This window comes from Parambassis ranga, chromosome 17, assembly GCF_900634625.1.
Source record: "Parambassis ranga chromosome 17, fParRan2.1, whole genome shotgun sequence".
NCBI lineage: Eukaryota > Metazoa > Chordata > Actinopteri > Ambassidae > Parambassis > Parambassis ranga.
This window is the reverse complement of record NC_041037.1, coordinates 20,536,989-20,558,502: the sequence shown is the minus strand read 5'-3', so window position 1 is coordinate 20,558,502 and position 21,514 is coordinate 20,536,989. Positions and strand designations below refer to the sequence as shown.

General features: G+C 39.7%; 1 protein-coding gene across 1 annotated transcript; it reads right to left on the bottom strand.

Moving 5' to 3' along the window:
* Window positions 1-753: 753 nt before the first annotated feature.
* On the bottom strand, window positions 754-20,442 carry LOC114449268 (epidermal retinol dehydrogenase 2-like). Its single transcript, XM_028426770.1, is given in 9 exon segments — window positions 754-1,884; window positions 9,329-9,454; window positions 11,587-11,662; window positions 11,665-11,730; window positions 12,710-12,809; window positions 18,745-18,876; window positions 19,124-19,448; window positions 19,914-20,001; window positions 20,087-20,442. Coding segments are annotated over 7 exon segments (915 nt in total). The 5' UTR covers window positions 19,442-19,448; window positions 19,914-20,001; window positions 20,087-20,442; the 3' UTR covers window positions 754-1,787.
* Window positions 20,443-21,514: the final 1,072 nt, after the last annotated feature.

The window sequence follows — 21,514 nt, the reverse complement described above, 5'->3', positions numbered from 1 at the left end:
GGCTATCACACATGCGTGTCCGCACTCAATCCAGCTTAATCCGGCTTGTTTGCAGTCCTCCAAACCACTAGGTGGCACCTTGTAATATACAGAGTCCGTTCAGGCCACGGTAGGACTGTGGGACAGGGGAATAAACTGCTTTTTTAACTGAAAAAAAAAAACAAAATAACAAACGACATGGGACGACAACACGAAAGACGCATGTGCGCACGCGGTCCTTTCGCAGCCTGAACGGACTCTGTATATTACGAGATGCCACCTTGCAGTTTGGAGGACAACAAACAAGCTGGATTACGATGGATTCAGCACGGACATGTGTGTGGTAGCCAGATTTGAAAATAGGTCTGAACATATCCAGTTTAAAACAGATGAATAGGCAATTGATCTTACCTTTACCCAACTGCAGTCATTGTCAAGTGTCACATTCAAATAGTACACGTTATATATACATCTATGGATAGATTTATTGTATAAATTTGGGTTAAAATGTGTATTGCATTATTTGCCATTATGGTTATACTACAAATTTGTTTAGTAATTGTAGTGATAATTCAAAGATATTTTAATCTCTGTGCCTACATAAATTGTTTTTATCCGTGTTAAACAAGCCCCTTTCTATCTCTCCACTGCGCACAGCATATCTAATACATATGCATGGATGGATTTTCAAACTCAATGACTTGCGGTAGGCCACGGTCAAACAGCATGCATTACAATAAATGTTAAAGTGATCCAATGAGTAAACACTTTTGAACCTTTTCAAATTATTTTTTATTTGATCAGATATTACAAGGATAACATAGATTTCTTTTAGTAATGAGGTAAAGCCCATCTCTTATTCCTTAGGATAGTAAGAATACATGCATTAGGCCTCAGTCAATTCTATAGTATTTGTACCACAGATTAAGTTTATGTGGTACAATTACTACCACTATCATTTTACCAAGTAAGCTTGTCAAGTTTGTCTTGGTTCCTGAAAATGTGCTGTGAGACAAGCTAGTGTAATCCAAAAGAGGTGAATATACAAAAGCCGGAAATGTCTTGACATGAATAAAAAGTTGTAATTTCTTAATTTGTTAACCCAATTGGTATTAGAAATTAGCAGACAAATGTCCTCAGCTGGCAGTAGTGTACTACACAAGCTCATGCAAATAAAACTAAGTGTGAACAGACTGCCAGACTGTCATAAATTCTGATGTGATTGCTCTGTCAGTGATGTATAGTAGTATTTCTGCTTTAGTTTTAAGAGTTTAAAGTAGTCTGAGCCATCAGTCAATAAACTATAGGAGTTATATTTGTAGAGAATTTATGGCAATGCTCAACTACTTCTGTTCCATCAAACCAAATGTTTGGTTCTAAATATGCAGTTTTGAGTGCATGAAAAGATTTGCAGTTACTTACAGTAGTGGAAGTGGAGAGAGTATCAAAACATTAAATTAGCTGCAGAATCTTACTGTGAAACACTGTCACAACAACAGTATTATCATTCAGAAGTGGTTAATTGAGTACTTTGTTGCTAATAAGATATTTTTATTTGATTTAACTTAAATTAAAACCATTCCATTAAGATTTAAACATAGACTATATATTGTGAGATAGTTATCAAGTATTAACTCTTAAAAGTAGTCACAGACTTTGATGCTATTATTCTGCCCTTCTTTTAATATCGCAATGACACAAGAATTTATATTAAGATTTTATAAGATGATGTAAGGCAATGTTGAGGGCTTCAGTACTTCCATAACTCCCTAAACTTCAATTATCCATTATTTCCAATTTCCTTCTTTTCACTCTTGTTTTCTGGAGCGTCCTCTGAATGTGTCCATCAGGCTAAAGGCACCCAGATACTGGCCCAGCAGAATGCCTTGCTTCATGGGAAGGATGCTGTGAAGAGAAATGCAAGAAAGACCTCATAATCATAAAGGATGCCTGAATTTCATGTCTTCATCTGTCAGTATGAGGCAATACAATTAACTGCACAACAAACTACATCCTCCATAACAATTAAAAATCCATATGTACAGTTGAATCAAAAATATAAATGCAAATGATTCTAGTCCAAGTAATTTGATTTTGAGTATCTGCCAATACTGATCCCGATCCGGTATTTTTAGGGTTCTCTACAAAGGCAAATAGCAGGTCAGTCTTTGTGATAATTTGTGATATCTTGGCTATGCTGTCCTGCGCCTTCGCACTGACACAGGGCATTTTTATTTTCTTCTCTTCAAACCTACTATCTGTTACTGCTCTGTGTTTCTTTTTGCATAAGTAAAACTCTGTGTGTGTGTCGAGCGCTCACCGCCACACCAACTACCCATTTCCATGGGCACAATACTTCAAACTGCCAGGACCTCTCACACCCAAAGTGAAAATCATAATAGACAACGCACCAGAGAACCATTGATAGCCTCTGTGCTATAATACATATATATCTGAATACTGATCAGGAGGTAATGTCTGATTCCAATCGAGTCTGAAATGTAATCGGGCCTGATTTCTAGTCATGTGATCGGATCTGGAGATCCCTAGATATATAACCTCGCCAAGGTCACCTGGATTTACACCTGCATAACTACTGAAAGGAAGAAATGTGTCTAGGTGTCATGATGATCATTCGATCATGACACCTAAACATTTGGTGAGATCAAATCATAAAACAACAATAGAACTCACAGCTATTTCTAACCATATCTACTCCCCTGCCCTTTATGTTGTTTTGCTCCATTGTAACCGTTTTTATTATTATTGCTAAAAACTCAATGAATTAAGGTTTAACAATTGTCTATCTGGTTCATTTATTTTAATTCCCTGTTTCCCAGGAAGCTGATTCATAATAGACAGTTTGGTCTGTTGCACTACCCACACAAGATTCATGTCAAATAAAAGCCTCTTGTGATGAAAAGGAGTTATGTTAAAAAGACTTATCTTCTGCACAATACTTTCTCCTTTGGGTCACACACTCACTGTCTAACAGATTATTACACAAACAGGCCCTCAATATGTGCAGTCAGTACTTTGACTTAACCCGTGTCTCTAACACGCAACTTGTGAGCTACCATTAGCTCACCCCCTGTTTCTGAGTAGCTCACCAAAGGGTCCAAAGAATAGGTCCATGTAAATAAAAGTCCTTCATGTTTTTTTTTTAATCAAATAATTCCCAGACATCCCACCTCCTTTAAAATGATTTAAGTTATCAAACACCTGTTAATGAAAGTTCACAATCTATATGGTATATGGTTCAATTACAAGCAGGTTGAAGTTGCAGGATAGTTTTGGTCAGTTTTGACAATGACTACAAAAACTGGCAGGTCCAACAAAAAAACAGACAGGCACAAAGCCTATTTGTGACCAAAGAGACTTTTTTTGTGCTTCTTGGGGTGATACATATGTGTGCCGATTTTCATGATCCTGTCTCAAACTGACCAGAGGGGCTAAGCATTAGGGGGCGCTATAGAACCATTTTCCCATGCGCGTTTCAAAAGTCAGCAAATTTCAACATTTTTCGGGCAAATTAATTTTTCCACCAAGTTTGGTGAGTTGTGGAGCATGTTAAAACCCCCAAAAATGCAATCATTAAGCCGAAAAAAAAATCAAATGAAAATTAAAGCTGCAAGCAGCGATGACGCACTCCTTGCGGTCCTCGGGACCAGCAGCCGCTGCCTCCCCTATTGTCCTACATCCTATCTTTCCCTGGTACCGGCAGGAGCTGTGGTCTGTAGGCCAAAAGAGGACACTGAAATACACATATACAAAAGACAGGGCCTCCAGCCAGTAGGTGGCGCTGTGACTGTAGCATATGCGCATATCAATGCATGCAGAGTCAGATGTTGAGCATGACTGTAAAGTTTTGATTCACATAGGATGAAGTATGTGGGAGATACAGCCACAAAAACATCTATTTCCTGTGCTTTGGCGAAGGGTCAGCATCGTGGTGGCTCAACAGCCAGACCATATGACTAAGTGCTGCGTTTTGGATAACTTTTGGTCCCTAATGCCTTAAGAGTAACCAGACCAATTTTCAGCAGATTGGACAAATCCCCTAGGAGGAATTCGTAAAAGTGTGGGGAGTGAAAAATGCAAAATGGTGCAGTTTTTTTCAAAATGGCGGGCTTCCTGTGCGTTTTAGAGGATGCCTGCAGGAGACTTTTTTTCTCGTCTGGAGGTAATACATACGTGTACCGATTTTTGTGTCTGTAGGGCAAACGGGGACCTAGATCTCATACTAGGGGGCGCTGTAGAGGCAGTTGGCCAGGCCCACATATGACAATAAGGTGATATGAAAAGGTGCACAGGGGCTGATGTCATAATAGAGTAAGAGGCAGGTAGGATGAATAAATCAAGAAACCCAGCAGCTTTCTTGATGGTGGTGAAGGGTCACCTTCGTGGTGTTGCCCCGCCCACACGGTGTAACATCGAGCTGCGTTTTTGATAACTTTTGCTCAGCCATGTCTTCAGAACCATGTGACAAAATCTCAGGTCTATCAGAGTATTTCCCTAGGAGGAGTTCGTTAAAATACGAGGTGTGGAACATGGAAAATCAGCCTGAACACAATTCATGCTGCCCGTAGGTGGTGCTATGAGAGTATCAGCTCTCAATCTGTTCAGAATGACAGGCTCATCATGCCTGATTTTTTTCATCCACAAAGGATGAAGTATTTGTACAGGCACAAATACATCCATTTCCTGTGTGTTGGCGAAGTGCTGCATTTTTGATAACTTTTGGTCATGAATCCCCTAAGGGCAAGTGCACCAATTTTTAGCCATATGAAGCAATTCCCCTAGGAGGAGTTCGCGAAAGTGCGGGGTGAGTAAATTGGAACAGGGTGTGTTTTTTTAAAAATGGCGGACTTCCTGTACGGCGTGGAATTTTCGTCCAAGAGGCTTTTTTTCTTGTCACAAGGCGATACATCAGTGTACCGAGTTTCAGGTCTGTAGCACTTGCGGTGAATATTTTCACACTGCAGAGCCATGAGGCCACGCCCGCCAATACCGACAGTGTCAAGTCGCGATTTTCGTTGGGGGACAATTTTGTGCCAAGTTTGGTGAGTTTTTGAGCACATTCAGGGGGTCAAAATGGCGATACCGGAGCCGGAAGAATTGTCAAGTATAATAACAAGAAATGCTTGCACAGTCATAGCACACATCATAAAAGTATGTTTTAATGAACTATGTTTGTAGTTGTAAGTGACACACATTCCTTCTTTTCAGGTTTGCTGACAATGCCAGGAAGTATAAAGTCTACATCGTGTCGGCACTCAGCCTCAACCACAAAGATACAAATAAGCTGCATTATAGGAACAATCAAAGCTCACTAATGTTGCTGTAGTCATGTATACATAAAACAGAGGATAATCTGTACTCCGAGTAACTACAGCCACTTTGCTTACATTACTGAAATGTGATGCTTTCTTGCTGGAGTCACCATTATGAGCACAGCCTGTGTCAACCTTAATATTAAATTTACAAATAGTTCCTAATGGATCAACTTATTTGTGATAATGTAAATGGGCCTGTAAATAACAGAACACATGATGCACCTCTCCCTAATTCGCACCATTTAAGGAGCATTTGGATGACTAATGATTTCCTAACAATGACTCTCTTCAAAGAGGGCGCAGAGAGAAGGCTTGATAATAGGACACATTATTAAAAGCTTGAATACAATGGTTTTACATAACAGTAACAAAGGTGACAGGCGAGGCACTATTTCCTTTTGTATGAGCTGTGTTCCAGAGATAAAAATCTTTCTAATAGAGAATAATGGGTCTCTCCTCTGACAAATGGACCAGAGAAAGAACAAAGAACAAGAAGAAAGGATGTCTTCAAACACATTTTTATGACTAAAGGACAAAACAACAAAGCTAGCATTATACAACTGAAGCAAGGCATCTGGACTTGTCGAAGGACTTGTCTACAAGTCCAGATCATTAAATAGTCTCTACGAATATGACCTGAATGACAGAATCTTCATAAATATATCAGCAAACAAAGCTAGCTGTTTGAGACATGCTATCAATTGAAGATCTCACAGCAAAAATATTACAGGTTCCTTCTTAGGTCAAAAGAACAGGAACTATCATCATGGATTCACACAATCTTTCAATATACAGTGCTCAGCATAAATGAGTACACCACACTACATATGTAGAATCTTTGAAAAGCTTGGGACCAATGTTAATTTTGTTGACGAATCATTTTCGTCATAGTTTTCGTTAACAACCTTTTTTTGCTGATAAAAATGAGACGATAACTAAATAAAACGCACGGTGACACTTTCGTCAACGAATAAAAATGAGACGAAATTATTGATTGAGACGAGATCCAATCAGAGCAAATTTTGTTTGTGGAAGGGAGGGACGAATCAGGAGACGCGGCAGAGAGCCAATCAGAAGTGATCTCTCTGTGTAAGGACGTTACCCCGCGATGCTGGAAGAAGGCGTACTCATGCATGGTAACACAACACAGGAGAACAGACACACGGACACGTTTGATGTCAAGACAAAGAAGACGGTCCAAACCGTGTGGAGCGACTATCAGCGGTAAAAACACAATAAACGTGAAGCGACATTTGCAGGCGAGTCATCTTAACTTCCGTTCATACACGTGACAAAAACTATAAATGAAGACACCGCTGCTGATGGTTTTACAGCATGTCACTGAAGTATTTTGCTGTAGTTATGGAGGATTCATGAAGAAGGTCATGACTGAACAGTGTATTCAGGGAGAGCAGCTCACTGTTCACTGGTTCTTAGGTCATAGCAATTAAATAAAGAGGTGTTTGTTTCAAATAACGTTAAAGCTGTGCCTGTTTTTATTGCACAATAAAACCTTAATTATTTCATGAAAAAATATATATCATAGAATTTTAGTCGACTAAAACTAGACTTAAAGTTAAAAAATGTTGATGACTAAAATGTGACTAAAATCAAATGACATTTTAGTCACAAGACTAAAATAAAAACTAAATCAGAAATTGCTGCCAAAATTAAAACTGCTTGGGACCAATTGGATGAACTACGTGAGAACTAAAGGAACTATTTAATTAAAAAGGGTAACTTTGCAGTGCTGCCACAAAACGAAAAGGATTGCATCATTTCCTCTCCAAAATAGCAGTAGTAGAAGTAGTTTTAAAAAACATTTTAAAAAAAACATAATGCTGCAAACTTTGATGATCTAGCCCAGGGGTGTCAAACGTACGGCCCGCGGGCCGGATTAGGCCACAAAATAGGTTTAATCTGGCCCGCGAGATGATTTTGTAAGTAAAAAATGAAGAATAATCTTCGTCGCCACTATGTGAGTCTTCATGCCACAAATATGACAACTTTCAAGGACAGCGGAAAAGCGAGAAGGTGAATGAATTGGGGGGGCGTGATTTTTGGACTTTTCACTGTATTTTGCACCAGGAGGTTTTGTGTTGCAAGTCATTAAAGATGGATAACATTACGAAGGTGGTCATCCAAACTGTTAATTTTATCTGATCCAGAAGCCTGAATCACCGTCAGTTTGACAGCCTTCTCAGAGCTATCACACACAGACATGTCCGCACACAAACATGCTGCAGACACACATTCACACACAGACACATCCAGACACAAACACACGCGAATACGTGTGCACACATACAGGTGAGCACACTCCCTCCAGCAGATAGAGAGCTGTGTTGTTTTGCTCACTGTCACTCCTGACATGCTAGTTGAATAGACTGAACCCCATTGACTACGCTAAGCTAAGCTAAGCTAAGCTAATGGTAGTGATGCTGGTTCTTAGCTATTTGTTTCTTTCTTTCACTAAGTGAAGCAACTCTTCATAGTTTACAACTGGAGAACTGGCAAATTAGCACCCCCTGCAGCTGCAGGCGCCCCTGATGCTGAGAAGCTGCCGTACACAGAAGCTGTGTGAGAAGGGGAGGGGGCGCGGGGGACAGCTCACCTCTGGGTCTGCAAACGGAACGGACAGGGAGTGAAGCTCCCTCCTTAGCTACTGTCTCTTTTAATACTTTTCGTATCATCCATTCAGCAGCCTCTCTAAAATTTATTGTAATATATATATAAATAGAAAATGGTATAAACATTATTTTTTTATATACCATTTATTATCATATTATCGATTTTGCAACCTGTCATGTTTGTTCTCTGTAATGTTTGATGTCTGCTGCATCTCTCTCTCTCTCTCTCTCCTTTATCCTCTCTGTCCTGTCTCCCTCCTCTCCTCCTCCTCCTCTCTCTCTCCTTCATCCTCTCTGTCCTGTCTCCCTCATGGGTCTCGCCTGGGGAGTAATTCGATGTAGAACCACCACTGCTCCCAGGACTGTTATTGAATCTTCCAAAACTTTTGGCTTGGGGTCCTTCACAGCAGCACTTTCTACCACACCAATTACACAGGGCTGCCCGCGGATGTGCCTGACTTTAAATCGGCGCAGATTTTTGCCGATGCCAATATATTAAAAAATAGCAAATATCGGCCCGATAAATGGGTCAACCTCTACTACAGCCACACCATGTAACACTGGATAAAGCTTGTTAAGATCTCTCTTTCTCTCTTTCATCCTCTCTGTCCTATCTACCTCTTCTTCTCCTCTACCCTGCCGGCCATCAGCAGGAGGGTATGAGGGTATGAGGTCATACTCAAGGTTTCTGTAAAGTGCCTAGAGACAGTTTCGATTGTAAACAAAAAATTGAATCGCAGCATTTTTTGTATTAAAAAAATTTTTCTCTGCAAAAAATGGTTCTAAAAGCACTAATGTCCTTGTTTTAGCACTACTGACTAGCCAACGCACCACTTGCCACTTAAGAGACTAAGCGTAAAAGTGGATAATGTTATTCTTGTTAACTACAAAATTCACTGCTGCCTCCAGTGGTAATACCAGTGAACATCATGGCTAACAATATTTAACAAATTTTGTCTTGCCTTAGCTGAATACATGCAACACATGGGTGTTGCAATAATTTATTTCACAAAATTGCTTTGCTGCTAAATGTGATTATTCATCTTTTTCTTCACATTAATTAAGACATTTATTAATTAAGACTAATATCAAAGTGTTGACAAGGTGAGAACACAATACACAACAATAATCTTTCATCAATCACAAGGACACAGCCTCTCCTAGTATTGGTTATTGATTAAATAAAAAACTGAGATAAAAGGCAATAGTATGGAACATTAACATAACACTCTCCAGCAACATCTGCTCCGAGTTATTTATAACCAGCAGCTTTTAGAGATCTAAAATTACACACTACATAGGAAGTACCAAGGAATTATATATTTCTAGAAATGTGCAACTTTAATGTTATGTGTAAAAAAAGTAAAAAAAAATAGTACTAACTTCTTTAGAGCAGCTATGAGGTACATGCTCCTAGGCAGCAGCAGATAGACCTGTTCCGTGAGTACAGCATGAATGATCTTCTTGGCTACATAGTCTGGTTTCAGAATTGGTAGCAACCTTGGCCACCTGATAAAGAAGAAAAGAAGAAGAAGTTCAATTTAATTCAATTTAAATCAAAACCGTTTATTTGTCCACAAATGGCAATTAAAAGGGCACAAAAATAGCCTTAAAAAGACACAATTGCAGTCAACTGACATGGGCAAACACAAGTTAAATAAAAAATACAAATAAAAAAAATTAAAGCTGTGAGCAGTCACAAAAAAAATGTCAAATTTAACTATTTTTCTCAAAAATTAAACCCTTACATCAAGAAATGCATGATTATATTATAGCTATAATATGAAAAAAATGTAGTATTATAATAGGAGTTAATGGGACCTAAGATGAAAATACAATTTAAAACCAATCTTTGACATATCCATGACAGATATAAAAATAATGCCTCAGGCACCTAACTTTGTTTTATGGAAAATAACTAATTTTTGTGCAATTTTTTAAAATTAAATATTCGCATCATGCAATCAAACTGGCAACTTGACTGGACTAAAAACACTGAAGCCCTCTACAAGAAGGGCCAGAGCCGCCTCTATTTAGGCTCCAGTCCTTTAACATCTGTCGGACTATGCTGAGAATTTTTTATGAGTCTGTGGTTGCCAGTGCCAATTTGTTTGCTGTTGTGTGCTGGGGCAGCAGACTGAAAGCAGCAGACACAAACAGACTCAATAAACTGATCAGAAGGGCCGGTGATGTTGTGGGGGTGGAGCTGGATTCCCTGACAGCAGTGTCAGACAGAAGGATGCTGTCTAAGCTGCAGGGGATCCTGGAGAACAGCTTCCATCCTCTCCACCACGTGCCGCTGAGGTGCAGGAGGACTTTCAGTGCTAGAATGATCCTTCCTAAAATGCACCACTGAGCACCACAGGAGGTCATTGCTTCCATGGCCATCAAACTGTACAACTCCTCCCTCTGAGATCAGACAATCTGATCTAACACACTGTCTTGTTAATTATATCCATATTGGATTTATTGTAGACACTGTAACATTTTACTGCACACAGTACAAGTTGTATTATATATCAGTCTTCACTTGCCTGGATTTAACTTGAATGTTTATTAATGTTTAGAATTTTATTAGATTTTATTTTTATTCTACTATTTTTCCAACCTGTTCTTTGAGTATACATGGAGCACCTGGAATGCAAGCAATTTTCCCCCTGGAACTGAAAAAATGAACTGTGACTGACTATGGCTTCAAGTAATCAAACTGGCATTTAAAAGGTTAAATTCCTCAAACTGATGTAATATTTGGTAGTTTTGAACAGGGCTAAAGTTGTTTAACATATTTATGCAGAAAAAAGCAAGAAAAAATATTAATCCCTTAACCGAAAACCGGTGTTTTTTTGCGTTATGATATGAACTTTTCATATACCGGCAACACCAGTTTAAAAGGCCTAAAATGGAAAGGAGCGCGGTGGTAAATTGTTTCACGGGGGATGTTTTTTCATTGCTGCACCGCCCCCCCCCCACACACACATTTGTAATTATATTTAAAACAATAAAAATGATTATTCATTAATCGTAATTGAGGAAAAACCCTCAAGTAATCACGATGCTTAAATAATAACCCACAGCCCTACTGTATTACATGTAATACTAATGTGGAATTTTTTTTTTGTACAATTCTCATGACTGTGGAATAGGGCAACCACTGCAGTAATTCTTCTCACAATCAAATCAAATTATACCAATATCCAACCTCCCATTTATTTCTAAATCACGTAGAAAGGCTGTTGCAAGTTAGCATGCTCTGTCGATCTCTGGATCTCAGTGCTGCTTTTTAGCAATTTAGCAAGGTTTCTCTTGACAATGCCTTCCTAAATTGAAAATCCTCCCCCGTCTTCTTGGTCTTCTTGTACTTCTTTTTCATGTAAGGATAAACTAGAACTCTTGTAAGTGTATATGCTGCCTGTCAGTTCAAAGCACTGTAAATAAAAAGCTTTGGTTATTATCATTATCAATACTAGCAACTGTAATGTATCTGATTTCAATATTTTGGTGCTCTGTGAACCCTAACACAGCTCTCAAGGTTATTGATACTGTTTGTTATTAACCTTATATAAATATATGCTAAAATTTAAATTTTAACCTGGGCCCCAATACCTACAATAAATAAATAGAAAAACAATATAGAGACCTACTTTGTCTGACATCCATTGAACATCCCAGTGTTGATGAAATAAGGGCACACAATGGTGGTCTTGACACCATCTTTCCAGTTGCCAGCAGCTCCAGGCCCACTGACTCTGCAAACCCTACTGCTGCAAACTTACTGGCACAGTAGTCTGCCGGGAGTAGAATCAAAAGTAAAACACTCCATAGTCAGTAAGGCTAACAGGTGGTTGATTGACAGCCCAAACATAACAGGACCAGTCACGCTGGAAAAACATTGTCATCCCATATATTATATCAGGAGTTTCTGAGAAACTCAGAAGGATTTTCAATACACATCAGATTCCAGTACACTTTAAACTCAGCTGCACCCTGAGACAAAAACTGGTTCATCCAAAGCAGACACCATGTCCTAATATTATTTGCCCCAAGGGAAGCATGTACAGAAAGAATAAAATTAGTTTTAGCCAATCAAGTCTGGGCATTCCAGTTAGTAAAATGTGCAGCTCTACAATGCAGACAGAGGTAAGTTACACACAAGTTACATGCGAAAAGACGGCAGAAAGGAAAACAGCGATACGTCGGGGTTAAAGTCTACATCTTTGATAAATAGATAAGTAATACGTTCGGAAAATGATTAAATAGTCCTACAGTAATGTTAAGCAAGTAGTTGTGCTCATTTTTCAAATTATTATTGTCAAAAAGTTTTTAACATACTGAATTCCTTTGATTTGACTGTCAGGATTGTTTCCATGCAATGTTGATAGAACTACAAGGCTACTTGGGTGTGTGTGTATGTGTATACAATAGGGGTTGGGACGGTTCAGGAAAAAAAATCAGAACCATTCGGTATACGTGTTTCGGCAAAAATAAAATAAAAACACGGACATCAGTACTGTTAGCATTGCACAGCTTAGTGTAGTCATAGAGTTCAGTCTATCCAACTAGCATGTCGTTCTCTGTCTGATGGTGGGAGTATGTGCGCACACGTGTCTGTGTTTGTGTGCGCATGTGTCTGTGTGTGTACGCACATCCTGCCTCTGTGCACTGACAGCAGTGGTGAACTGTAAACGCGTTGTGTGTTTACAGTTCACCACTGCTGTATCACAGAGACTTTTTAATCAAAACACTAAGAATAAAGAGAAAACATACCAGCCAATCCATTGACTCCAATCAGTCCAGCAGAACTGGCAATGCTGACGAGATGGCCATGATTATTGGCAATCATGGCAGGGAGGAAGGCCTTGTAGGTCTGAGCAAACAGAAACAAAACATAACAATGTATTTTTAAAGTCTCTAAACAATTAACACTGACAATCTAACTTAAACATGCAGCAGGTAATTTGTGTCTGCATATATTAGTTGACAAATACTAGGCATAATCCATCTAGCACTTGATTTGCACTTGAAAGTAAAGATTGGTGTTCAAATATTGTTTAGCCTTAACGCTTTTAAAAGCATCAGAGGCAGTGAATGAAAGTGCCACTTTAAAAAAATGGAAAGACTTTGGTGAGGCATGTGATGTGTACACAGCACAGTTGCTAGGTTACTATCTCAGTACCCCGATGCTTTTGTGTCCATTAATGGGGGCCGATTCAAAGAAAAAGGGTAGCCATAAATGAAGGCCCATGGGTCACCACCACCTGCTTCACATAACAAACCATTTCTCCCCACTCAGTGACACACCTGCTAAGAAACCAACCCTGGTAATTGGTGACTATTTTACAATATGTGAAGTTGATCCCAGTGACTATAGGTAAGTGCATCTCAGAAGCCAACATAAAGCTACTGGCAAGGTATAAGAGTAAATACAGTGGTATACATTTTTCTTTACAGAATAAGCTAAAGGCTCTGGCTGTCTCACTAGATGCAGAAAAAGCCTTTCAATGACTAGAATGGAGCTACCTATTTGATGTTCTTGGAAGGTTTGGCCTTGGAGGTGACTTCGTTAGATGGATTCAGACTATATATGACTCATCGACAGCTACCGTTATAACTAACAGACAACGTTCAGAACCATTCTTATTAGCTAGGGGTGTCCGCCAGGGCTGCCCACTCAGCCTACTCCTTTTTGACTTAGCTATGGAACCATTTGGTGAAACACTACGACTGCATAGTGGAGTTAAGGGAATTACAATGGGAGGTGATGAACACAAAATTGCCTTGTATGCGGATGACATACTCCTGTTCTTATTCTCCCCTCAGCTCTCCATTTCTACAACCCTAAGCATTTTTGAGGAATTAAGTAAGATATCTGGATACAAGATTAACTATAATTAAAGCTGCAAGCTGAGGCGATATATCAGCATACAAATTTTCATGGTCGTAGCTGTTACGCTGAATATTTTCAAATTCCCATTCCACGGGGCGCTGTAGAGCCATTTTGCAAGTCACTGTCACGCCAACAGTTTCAGATCGCCATTTGTCACGAATCTGAGCTGTGTGCCAAATTTGGTGAGTTTTTGAGCACGTTCAGGGGGTCAAATTTGCGTCGAATGACACGGAAGTAAAAAAGAGAATAATAAACGCTTGCATTTCAATAGGGCTCTTGCACCATTCGGTGCTCGGGCCCTAATAAATCTGAAGCAAAGCCAGTGGCAGCCTTAACTAAGACAGACATCTCAGAAGGATTTCCTTTCAAATGGTCGGATACTGGTTTCATCTATTTGGGAATCAGGGTGGCCCCAGGTCTGAGAGAACTGTGGAAACTAAACTTTACCCCAATTTTCACCTCGGTCACCTTGCTCCCCATATACTTACCTAGGTAGGTTAACACAGATCTGGAGAGGGCATTCTCAAAATTTATCTGGCAGATCTCATATTGCAAGGTTTCAAAACTTTTTTGCAAACTAAATCTGGTGGGAGAACAATGCCAAATTTGAAACTCTGAAAATGTATATTCGAAAAACAGGAAGGGTGCAACAAGAGGTTTGAATCTCTGAAGATGTGATGATGAAACTCTTTAGTTATGAAAAATAAAAATTCAAATACAAAATTATGTTTGCAGAGATTCAAAACTTTGATTGAGATACAAAATATTATTCAAGGTTTCAAACCTTTTTTCGGGTTTAGCTTATGGCAGGATTCTAATCCCATAGTGTACATGTTCGCAAGGCAATTGAATGTCTTAGACACTTATGTTTCCTAAAGTACTGTACCTTTGATATTTATTTAGATACTTTGAATCCAAACTTGAACTCTGTTTACATCTACACTGGCTGAGAAAATCTTTGATTTTATATTGATAATTAAAATAAAAGTGCATTTGAATTCAACAGCAACAGCTTTTGGGTGAATTCTTTTTGATAATGCACCAGGTTAGTTTCCCAGTAGCAGTCGACTGCTGTAGGTATAGACACCTTTGGCATCCTCCGTTTGCTTTCCTGGACCCATTCTGCAATTCTACCCCACAGTATGTGAAAGCAATTGTATCAACATTCTGGGAGGGGGATTGGTCTTTACAGTCATCATTAACTACCAATACTTCATTAATTGCTGTTGAATGTCAATATAATACTAGGAATAATATATGTTGCATAACTACACAGTCAAGTAATTCAAATAACACCTCAAAAAAATGGTTTTACTAACACTAACCAGAATCAAGATCGGATTGGATCAGATTGAGATAATCGATTATGAATCTTTAGAATTTTAATCAAATCGATTCTTGACATTTGAATCAATACCCAGCCCTACTATTGACACCCAGCTTTGCCTGTTGGAGGTGATCAAAAATCAACATAGAGTCGGTGTAACTTGTGCAAAATCTATGTCAGACTCCGTAACGTTCTCTTTACTATTATCCATTTAGCAGCTTCTCTTCACTTAATGCCCCCAGCTGCCCCATGACTAGATGCACATAACTGGTTGTGGGTAAGCTACAATTCAGTTTGTACTGAAGTTTTAATTTAACTACATAGTCTCAATTTTAATTTTAAGATGTTTTCTTTGATTATTTCAGCACCTCAAATGGAGGCATGCAACCAAGTGGGACAAATATTGCTCCATATGAGATACAGATAAAAAGCAGCCTACACTGGGAAAATCATTTTTCAAATGTGTTGTTTTGTTTTAGCAGAGGGGAAAAACTGATTTAATGTGAAAGTAAACCATATCGCCCAGCCCTACCCCTGGAAGTCTATGTGGCCCTTGCAATAAAATTATTGCCCACCCCTGCTTTAGCCATCAGACACCCCTACTGTGGAACCAGCTTCCAATTTCCACTGTAAGATCATACTTACAACCTTTCTGTTTAGCAAGGTGTAGTCTAAACTACAGTGTGTGGGGCAAATAAGCATAGGTATAGTCATTTGCCAATGTGGCTACAGCCACAGGTAGAACAGGGATGACAAATCATAGCTATGCTGATATAGACTGACGTTGCTGGGAGACAAAAATTATCCTCTGAGCAGTTCCCCTACTTCCTCAACCCATTCTTACCTCTCTTATCAGCCCAGTCCACACTAGTGATTCATGTTATTAACTATGTTTTCCCATCTTCCTTGTCATTTTGTCTTGTTCTCTCTTTCTCCTAAACAAGTGCTTATTGCTCCAGCAGGATACAGCCCAAATCCTGCTCTAACCAAATTGATTACAGAAGTTTGAACTGGGTCTTAGAACTTTTAGTATTAATATATTTATATAACACTATCATCTAATATTCATATTGCCACCCATAGAACACAGAAAATATGTTTCATATTACTATTTTTGAGCGATTTATTAATGAATATAACAATGGCCCCACAGACTGCAAGGGCCTGATCATCACTTCTTGCAGCTTTAACTTATTATTTGGGCCAGAGCACAAGTAGTGCAGAGGTCCTATTGTAATCGTAATTTTGTTTTATCTTTTTCTTCTTTTTTTTTTATTATTATCTATCCTCCCAAAAGAAAAACATTTTTCGACCCTTTTCTATGCCTGAAAACTCACAAAACTTTGCACACTCATCAGGTCTCAGAGTATATGCAGGAATCCTACAGTTGAATTTACTACCAACACAACATTGAGCAGCAGCACAACAATTGTGTCTGCATCATTACGGTGCTTCACATGGTGCTTGGTTGTTGGTTACAGCTACGCAGAGGGCTCTGAAGTTGCAAAACACCGGTGCAGCACTTCGACACAATTCACTACGAGACTAAACATGCTTCTGCATACAACCTGCTATCAGAGAGTGTTTGTATTGTACAAGTGAAGTTCTCCAAAACTACGGAGCCCCTCTGGTAACATGGTCAAAAAAGAAATTTGTGGCCACGAATTATGTATAATGTGCGCAGGAAATATTGTTATTATTAGTAGTAGTAGTAGTATTAGAATTCATGAAAAAGGGTGCAGCAGGGAGCAATGCTAGAGCCATTAGAGGAGTCAACGTGATACGATGGACTCATTGCTCCCTGCTGCACTGGGAGGCTGCGTCCTGGCCGGGCAGCCTGCTCGTGCCTTTTTACCAGCAGCTGAATAAAAGTAACTCTCCAGAAATGCGAACATTTGTAAACCATTTGTAAACATAAACCATGTTTGTGTTGTGTGAGCAGACTGTCTGTTATAAACTGTGATGCTTTATTGGTGCAGCAATGAGTAGTCCGTCTTTGCTTGTTTAACGTCCTCTGTTGTTAAACTCTCAGATGTACAGTGATATGCGGCACTTCTCTCTAACTGACTCCGTAATTCAGTACTCATCTGTCATAAGGCACGTCATTACGTTTTTACGTTTCGTTGGCATGCACTGCAAACCTGTGTAAACATTAAATTACCAGACCCTTTGAGATCAGCACTAAATGACTCCCACCTGGTCTACCTCACATTTTACTGATGTCTGCTGCTCCTAAACCAGACCTGCCACATATGATCAGTTCTCACCTTCACAATAGTGTCAATAACTTGACTGTTGCTCAGTTATCACAACCACACAGTTTCTGAATGTTTTAGGTTTATGCTGTATATTTAGATAACATTTTCTCATCTGTTCATCTGAATGCTAAAATATTGTTATTTTGTTTGCTGTGTAAAATTAAATATATTACAAAACAGCATACATATTTTTTATTGTTTAAAATAATGTCATCGGGGACTGTTGGCCCTCAGAGACTATTATCAAATCTGGCCCTCCCCGAAAAAGGTTTGGACACCCCTGCCCTATTGTAATCGCAATTTTTTACAAGGGCCAAAGCACGAAACAAGTGGTGCCCTATTGGAACTAAAGGGGATGTTATTATTATTTGTCTTCGATTTTAGCATTCCTAAATAAGTGGAAATTTGACCCCTGAACATGTGCGAAAAGTCACCTAAATTGTACCCAAAACTGATGATTGATTAATTGGTGAGCTCACTCTTAAACCATAAGGACCAGGAGTTATCAAAAACGCAGCACTTCATTGTACGACCTGCCTGTGATGCCGCCACGAAGTTGGCCCCAACGCACAGGAAATGGAGGTATTTTTGGCTGTATCTCCCACATCCTTCATCCAATGTGGATGAAAAAAAATCAGGCATGATTAGCCTATCATTCAAAACTGATTCTATAACCATATGTACATGTGGGCGGTGAACACATGGCTCAGCAGCACCCCCTACAATGAGGTCTGGGTCCCCCGTTGACCTACAGACACAAAGAATCAATACACAGATGGAGCACCACCATATGAGAAAAAGTCTCTTGGACGTTTCCCCTGCCACCTACTGGCAGTATGATTTGTGCTATGGCAATTTTAAGCTAAATTTAAGCTAAAATCAAATCAAAATACCATGACAACTGTTAAACCTCACATGCCACCTTCTGAAATCAAGGCCTCTTCAAGGCAAAAAAGATAGATCAGCAAGGGATAGGTTGTCTGGATCTATATGCAGGGCCTCCCAAGGCAAACAGTTTGAGTTGAAGGTCCATACAAACACAATTCAAACATTGACCTTTGGTGGATAAAGAAATTGCTTTATCCCACAGAACCCAGTCTAGCTCATATCAAATCAGTGATGTAGAACGGCCAAGTGGTATGCCATCTCTGGCTTCAGCAGAGGAAGCCTACTGTTCCTACCCTCCATATCAGAGGCATCTAGTGAACATGCTCCTGGGCATCTCCCTATAGAGGTGAACTAATCATCAGGGCATAGACCACAAGGCAGACACAGGACACGTTAAAGGAGCCTCCAAAAGTAGCTTCCATATGTTTGTGATATGACTCACCCAAAAGTGAGCCATTGTGTTGACATCCAAGGTCTTCTCAATAAGGGAGTCTGGAGCATCCATGAACTTCTTTCCAGTCACAATTCCAGCGTTATTCACCAGAATGCTGACATCACCCACTTCCCGTTTCACCTACAATCAGCAAAGGAAAATATAATGTGCAATGCAATTCTAATTTATCAAAACATACCCAATATTACAGTAATGTACAGTAAATGTTTCAGTGCAGGAAAACGTAACTGCTGCCTTAATGTCCACATGTTAAATGAAGGAAGAAATCATACTGTAATACGCATGCAAAGTGTACTGGTCAAAAGTGTAGACATGTATAATAGGCACTTAATTTTGTAAGGTTTTTTTTATTTTTAAGGAGACTTACCTGGTCAGCCACCCTGTAAACTTCATTCTTGTCACTGCAGTCACACAGATAGTAATGCACTCTGGCACCGCTCTCTTTTACTAGTCTAGCAGTTTCCTTCATCCCCTCCTGGTTAATATCCCATAGTACCACCACAGTACCAAGAGCTGAAAACTCCTGAGCCATGAGGCGACCGATTCCACTTCCTGCTCCTGTGATCAGTACCACCTCCCCAGCTATGTTTTTTTTCTTCATGGGCACAAAGAGGTGGATGAAAGATTCCACATTGTACCATATGGACAGGAGTATTACTTGAATGGTTTCTAGAAAAAAATTCATGATGGGTCTAGGACAGAAAGAAAAGAAAGTAAATGATTCATTAGAGAAAGGTAACCTTTGTGAAAACTCTTGTTCACAGTTTTTATTCAATATATTCTTCATTACACTTCCATGTAACCTTTACCTTTTTCAGGCCAAGTAAGCATAACCTGTCTTAAATTACACACTGTTAAACAGTGGTGCCACTTTTCACTGAACAAATGACACTTAGCACTAACATTTTGTAAATGAATATTCTATTTTAATACATATTTATTTCAATTTATTATATTTCATATATTGTTCTTTGGCTGCAACTTCCTTTAGACAAAGAAAACAGAATCACATCCAGACGTAGCTTCAAACAGTGAGATCCCCTGTGCACTGTGAGCTCTTAACAGTCTTGATATGTCTTAACACATGTTTTAAGTATGGTTAAAGAAAACGTATAGTTGCCACTATATAATGCTGGAAAATTGTTGCTGACATTTACCTTGTTGAAGCTCCTTAAGTTTGCCGCACGGTGCCACTCACACTTTTCTGTTGTTGATAGGCAGTTCACAGGGACAAAGAACAAACTTCTGCAAAGAAATATTTAAGGTAAATTAAAACGAGTCACTCTGACAATGCTACGCATTTGTCCAAAATAAACTTCTCCTGGCTTACTGAGGCAGAGGTCCTTCCGAGTGCTAAAAATGCCCAGCTGTTTGTCCTTGTCGCATCAAAAGTATGTGCTTTAACCGTAACCTTTGCTCTCCACATAGGCTAAATTCAACACGTTCTGCTCTTATCTTACTCATGCAGATAAAGGCAACATCCGCGTGTAATTACAAGTCCCACACCCGGTGCCCGTTCCGCGTTACTCGGTGGGCAAGACAGTGAGGGTTCGAGGGTTTATCTATAAAGTACTCGGTAGTTTGGTCACGGTACTGTTTACTCGACTTTTAGCCTGCGGACGAGCATAACGGAATATTATAGCAACCTCAAACCAAACCAACAAGGACACCGATGTGTCACGTGACAAGCAGTCAACCATTCCCAGTCCTGCGCGTCCTCCTCTCTGATGTATTATGGGATTTGTAGTGCGGGTGTGTAAAATGGCAGACAAGTGTAGGAAAGACATATTTACATAAAAAAACAACAGCAAACGACAGCAGCAAAGGCCAAACAAGAGCACACAAAAACCAAATGACACAAGTTTCAAAAACTGAAAGACAGGCAGATTAAGATAAGTCAAGATAAATCAGAAAAATAGTACAAAGATATAAATATACTGTAAACATCCTACAATGAAGAGTACAGTCATTATGCCAGAATTAAACCCACATAAAGTAATATGTAAACTGTAATTGGCCCTAATAATGTGGACTTGAGTCTGTAAGACATAAGAAGCGACGCTGCTTTTTGCAAGCCTTTGCTCCTCAGATAAATCATTCCAAAGAGTGTATCCCTCTGAGCCTCAACTTTGTAACAACGAAGGCCCCCTGAAGTTCAAAGGCCATGGGTTTACAGTTAAACAAATATGCTATGTAGCTTGAGAATTAGTATACAGTAAAACCTTTTGAATAAAAAATGACTTGAACTAATGGGGAAAAAAAGTCAGAGGACTGGAGCAATGATAGTGTTTACTAAATTCAGTTATAGTTTACCATAATAGTTAATCAGGTGCTTTGGTTAATAATACAATGTAGGTAGTTAAAGTTAGTTTTACAGATATGAAAATATAAACCTGTTATGAGGACGTCAAATAGTGAACAGGAGACATGTTTGGATCAATCACTGGAATTTGTACAGCTGCTACCACGTCGGGATAAAGTATGCAGTCAGGAGCCACAAGACCCATACCACCCCCCCCCCCCACCCCCCCCCCCCCCCCCCCCCCCCCCCCCCCCCCCCCCCCCCCCCCCCCCCCCCCCCCCCCCCCCCCCCACCCCCCCCCCCCCCCCCCCCCCCCCCCCCACCCCCCCCACCCCCCCCCCCCCCCCCCCCCCCACCCCCCCTCCGTCCTTTCACCCAATACTTATCCCCACATAACCTCCCCCCACCCCAGGCTCTTCACCTCTCCGGTGATCCCTCCGGTGATCTCTTACTATT